Source organism: Palaemon carinicauda, chromosome 4 (genome assembly GCF_036898095.1).
Source record: "Palaemon carinicauda isolate YSFRI2023 chromosome 4, ASM3689809v2, whole genome shotgun sequence".
Classification (NCBI taxonomy): Eukaryota; Metazoa; Arthropoda; class Malacostraca; order Decapoda; family Palaemonidae; genus Palaemon; species Palaemon carinicauda.
Window position 1 is genome coordinate 52,966,255 of NC_090728.1, and position 6,000 is coordinate 52,972,254.

The following is a 6,000-nucleotide window of genomic DNA, read 5'->3' on the forward strand; positions in this document are numbered from 1 at the left end:
TAATACATGATGATACATCACGGCAGAAATGAGACCATTTTGAGCAATCATAGGAACTTGGTTAAAATAACGTGTTCCTACTATCTGTAATGAGGCTCAAATTTAAACTTATCTGTGGCATCAAAACATCACCAACTTATATCTGAAATACTATATAGACCTTTTAATCAAATAACCAAAATTGGGTATACTTACTTTCCTTCAAATCTGTGCTTAACATAATCAAAAAGCGCCTTTTGCATCATGTCCGTGACCTCATACCCTTTAAGAGAAGGGCCGACAAGCACTAGCGGGCGCATGGAAGGCACAACATCATAAGGGGGGATATTCTCTGGTTTCCTGAAGAAAGGCTTCCGTTTTTCCTTTGCTGGTGGCGTTGTGATGGATGTCTTTCCTTTAGAATTTCCTAACGAATCAGAGTCATCGCCCAGATCTATTCCATTGTCGAGATCAAGTCCTGTGAGTGGTATAATGAGGGTTACTGACAAGGGGATCTATGGGCAGAAAGGTTTGCAGCGGAATTAAGACTGGCAACAGGAACAACATACTGGGTCATTAAGCTATACAAGATCATGGCTACCCAAAACATGTGAAGAGCCACTTTACAGTACCAAGCAGGATCTGAGGGCTATCAAAATTCCATGTAAAAAAATGTAAATTTAAAATAATAGGGGCAAAAGTTAATTGAAAATAATCAGTATGAAATTTGAAGAGACAGTGGCGTAGGTTTTGGTTTTAAAGATAAGAGGAAAAAGGGCTCTTAATCATATATACAAAAATGAGACTAAGTGTAGAGAAAATTGTAAACGGGTTTCCGACGAAGCCTGGAAATCAAGACAGCACCGAATTAGATTCTAAAGGAATAATGTAGTTGCTTCCTTTTGGAGCCATTAAATTATAATGTAAAAAGAAGAGTGGTTCGGTATCTGAACGGACACCAACAAGTCCAGCATCCAATAAAGCCCTTCAGCCAATTTCAGATGCCAAGGAATAATTACAATCTATCACAAAACTTGCACTATTGATTTATGCAAAATGCATTACGGTACACAACATGATTTAACAGTCATAATAACACATGCAATATGAATTATACTAACAAGGATAAAAGTAAGTAAAGTACAAGTAGCTGTGGTACAGTTGAAAAATACATTCACCATTGTAAACAATTTTTTTGGTAGCACCAATTCATAAATGAAGAAATTATTGCTGGCACTTTCTGATGTTAATGGCAAAAGAAAACAGCAATAAGATAGAAAAAACACACGTCATACAGCGATGCAAAAATAACAGCAGTGCTAATATAGATAAAATGCTTGGAAATGCATCAGCAATGATGAATACAATGGAGACTAGAGTGGATTTTAAGGTGTTCTAAAGATTAGTTAAAGCAAGCGCAATCAGTGATTTCTTATTCAAAGGGTGTATAATACTAATGCCTTACTTAAGAACAATTATTACTTAAAAAAGGAAGGAACAGGAATAAAAATCGGAGTGAAACAAGTTAATATATTCGGAGTATAACCCAAACAATACACCCATTGCACTGCAAATAAGTGAAAAGTTACACTGCGCCAAGTGAAAATTAAATACACAAAAACTGAATATATAGACTAAATAAATAAGGGACAGAAAATTCATAATCTCAATTGTACCCTACTTTCATAATCTCAATTGTACCCTACTTTATAAACAGCTGCCATGAAATGTTTTCTTGTATCGATTTGAGATCTACACTAATTGGAAAATGTAATCTTATCAGAATAACCTAATTATTCATGATATTGCTTGCACTAAGGAAGATACTATTCACTCATCATATAGGGAAGTCTCAGTGAACAAAACCAATTTCATTTTACACTCAAACCAACTACTGACAAATATGCTTACCCAAACTAAAGATAACTTTACAAAACACCTGTTTTTACAGTTTATTGGCCTTTTTTTTTAAATTGGCATAAAGTAAATAATCTTCCTAAAGCACATAGTAATTATTGACGAAAGGAATAAAAACATTCAAAGGAATAAATATAGACTAAGCAATAATTTAGAGTGAAATATCAATGGCTAATTCACTCATCAAAATAAACTATTTCAATCATAATATTCTAAACTGAAATTTCTAAGAATAACTCCCTGTCAGCAAGGTCTTTACAGTTTTCACTGGTCGGCTGAGCCATTAACTAAATAAAACTATCATCTTACAAAAAGTTCAATGTCCTGTTTGTTACTTAATTCAACTCAAGTTTTGTAAACTACCCTTCTTAAGTAGAAGAAATAAATAATCTTGATGAGAACTGATAGTTGTTAATAACTATTTTCAGGATTTTATAATACAAGCCACTTACATTAGAAGTGGTGTATTAGTTACTAAAAGTTACATTCATATATCTGGCATCATGTCCACTTCTGTTTTCTATTTATGGACATGGGGCAATCTGTAATTCCCCTGGTCTTTGCCCGAGCAATCAATTTTACTATACATTTTACTTTCTACACCACCCATACGGTAAAAAAAAAAAAAAAAAAAAATCATTCCTGTATTAGACAAGGGTAAGCATCTATGGGTAATAAACTCAACATTCAGACAAGCAGAACCAAGGCATCTTTGTTCTACTGGCCCAAGACAAGATTACCAGGATCTACAGGACTCTAAACTAAAATGCATACTGTCCCAAAGCTCCAATTCATGTGTATCAATTTTAGGTAATTTATAGGACTTAACGAGTGTTCGCCTTGGGCGGGAATGCTTATTCTTTATCCACTCATTAGTAGAGTTTTGGAGGAAGGGGAAGTGACACAAGAAACTAACCCAAAACTAGTTACATAACTAATTTTCCATATATACAAATACAGTACAGACATTTCATATACTGCATATATATGTATATATATATATATATATATATATATATATATATATATATATATATATATACTGTATACATATTTGTGTGTATGGAAGTATGCATATAAAGGGATATATATATATATATATATATATATATATATATATATATATATATATATATATATATATACCATATATATATTTATATGTATGGAAGTATGTATTATAAAGGGATATATATATATATATATATATATATATATATATATATATAAACTGTATATATATACTGTATATATATTTATATGTATGGAAGTATGTATAGAAAGGGATTTATATATATATATATATATATATATATATATATATATATATATATATATATATATATATATATATATATATATAAACCAGTTGGAAGTGGGTGGGTCTTTTCCTAGCATCATTATTGAAATTTGAAGTAATATACCACAAAGTTGTTGATGGGCACCATAGTGAGTATAGGAATGTAATAGCTGGTGTTATTCAGGGTAGTGTTCTTGGCCCATTACTTTTCATACTATATACACACATGTGGTTTGGCCTAAAAAAACAAGCTTGTTGCATGTGGAGATGATGCTACTCTTTTTGCATCAATTCTTCTGAATGTTGATCTGGCATTGCTGAATCCCTAAATAGAAATCTAGCTAAAATTAGTGACCTGTGCAAATTAAGGGGCATGAAGCCGAATCCTAACAAAACTCAAAAGTATGATTGTGAGTGGGTCAACACAGTGGCTCCTCAATATCCGGATCTCAGCATTGATTATGTTTCTTTAACTCTGTATGACTATCTCAAAATTCTAGGCGTGATTCTCAACAGCAAATTTACTTTTGAGAGACACATTAGGTCTGTCTCTTCAATTGCACCAAAAAATTGGCTTATTGAGAGTCTTGTAAGATTTATGGTGATCAATCGATTCTGAAGAAGTGTTTTAATTCTTTCAGCTTTCATTGTTTCGAGTATTGTTTTCCTGTCTAGTCTTCAGCTGCTGATTCTCATCTTGATTTATTTCCTCACTGGGCTATTTTCCCTGTCGTCGCCCATGGCCTTATAGCATTCTGCTTTTCCAACTAAAGTTGTAGCTCAGCTAGTAATATATATATAAATATATATATATATATATATATATATATATATATATATATATATGTGTGTATATATATATATATATATATATATATATATATATATATATATATATATATATATATATATATATATATATATATATATATATATATATATATATATATATCGCTCTCATATCTCCATTTTCTACAATTACACTATGCTTTCAACCTCTCTTATTTCAATGTGCGACTTATATGCACTTATATACCCTTAAAATTGTTGAAATAGGTATTATATTATATATTGCTTCATTGGTGCATTGATCATCGAACAAAAGCGAAAATATTCCCTTAAATAACTCATGTCAACCAGCGGAGCATGCTCAGTACCATTCATATGCCAATTGTCTAGATGCAAATGTCATGTACTGATTGGTTTATTGATGTTGTTGGGGGTAGGGATTGGAACTTAGGGGGGGGGGGGGGATATAAAGTAATAGGGAATTGCCATTGGTTAGGGTGAAGGGAAATCTCCATGATGAATTGCCCTCACACCTTCAGCTCTTCCGGCTTGTGAGAGAGAGAGAGAGAGAGAGAGAGAGAGAGAGAGAGAGAGAGAGAGAGAGAGAGAGAGAGAGAGCTTTAATATCTATCGCCATTGATAATATTAGTTTACATGATTTTGTAGAGATAAGAGAGAATAGGACTCATGGAATTTGTCTGTGAGGCCCAGTGATATCAATGCAATCTTATTTGAGAATTTAGGCTATATACCAAGCACTGGGTCCTGAAAGGTCATTCAGCACCCAAATGCAACTTAGGGAAAACTCCTGCACTTATACTGAAGTGAAAGTTAAAAGAGGCTGGAAGCTAAACCAAAAAAAGAAAGTCTGAAGGGAGGCAAAGAAGAATGACATAAAGAAAGAGCGTATAGGAGCCGAAGGAACACTGCCTACAGTACGCCGCACGAGGTGTGATATGACTGGGAGGCCATTCTACGAGAGGTTAAGTTGGTAATGAAGGTACAACCATACAACAGCTTCCCTCAAGGGATATGCTTACTGTAGAAAATGCTTGCAGAACACAGTGTAGTACCTTAGAAGAGATGCAAGGTGGAATAAATACAGAAATGTATTTTGTAGATGCATTTCACAAAAATTCCACTTAGTCATGTTTGTTTTATTTCTTATTTCATTGTTAAATGTACCAGCATCATCAAACACTGCCCATGGATCTAGAATGGGGAAAAAATACCTGGGGAGTCCAGCTCAGCTGTGTGGCAAACGGGTAGATTCCTGGTGATCGCTACTTGGAAAGAAACCTTTCAGCTACAAAAGGATGTGGGGACCGCTCCAACCCTATAACCTGACCCTGGCAACTAAGCCTGTCTACTTGTAAATTCCTCTTGCCTGGGATGTATCTTGCTGACAGCTCAACTGTATGGTACATTACCCAAATGGGCATCTGCTTTGTAAACTTGTAAAGAGGGAGCAATATAGTCTGCAGCCACATTTGTAAGGTGAAGTTGTTGCTCATAAAGATTACATAGTGCTTCCTCAAATGTTCCTGGAATGCTTGCAGCATTAGAAACACTGCTCACATTTCTAATCCGCCCATGTGCAGACGCTTCTCTTCGGCTGACTGCACACCTGATGTAATTAGGCCACCCAGGTGTGCACCCCAGCCCTCCTTCAACACATCTGAGAACAGATGACCATCTAGGTGGGGAGTAAAGTGGGACTCCCTTGGTGCGGTTTCTCCATCCAACTACCAGGTAAGATCAGGCCATAACTCCTGTGCCATTGGAACAGGATGGCTCAGGGTATCCCTGGAGGTTAACCAGATATCCTTCAATCGCCTCTGAAGGAATTACAGGTGGAGATGTCTAAGAGGAAGAAGTTGCAGGGGTCTAGAGAATATTTAGACATGACCGCACCAAACGGTTTGGCTGCAGATGCCCTCAAAGAGCTACAGTCCCTGAAAGAGACTGTGTGGGGGATCAGGAAGTCCTGCAAAGCAGTCTTCCACTTATCCACC

The 6,000-nt window shown here is 35.1% G+C and overlaps 1 protein-coding gene across 1 annotated transcript in view; it reads right to left on the reverse strand.

The window, feature by feature from the left end:
* The window catches only part of LOC137639422 (voltage-dependent L-type calcium channel subunit beta-1-like), a 75,435-nt gene that overhangs the window by 32,658 nt on the left and 36,777 nt on the right, over nucleotides 1-6,000 (reverse strand). The window contains exon 5 of the mRNA XM_068371696.1: nucleotides 196-457. Within this exon, the coding sequence (XP_068227797.1) occupies nucleotides 196-457 (262 nt within the window). The remainder of the gene's footprint in view (nucleotides 1-195; nucleotides 458-6,000) is intronic.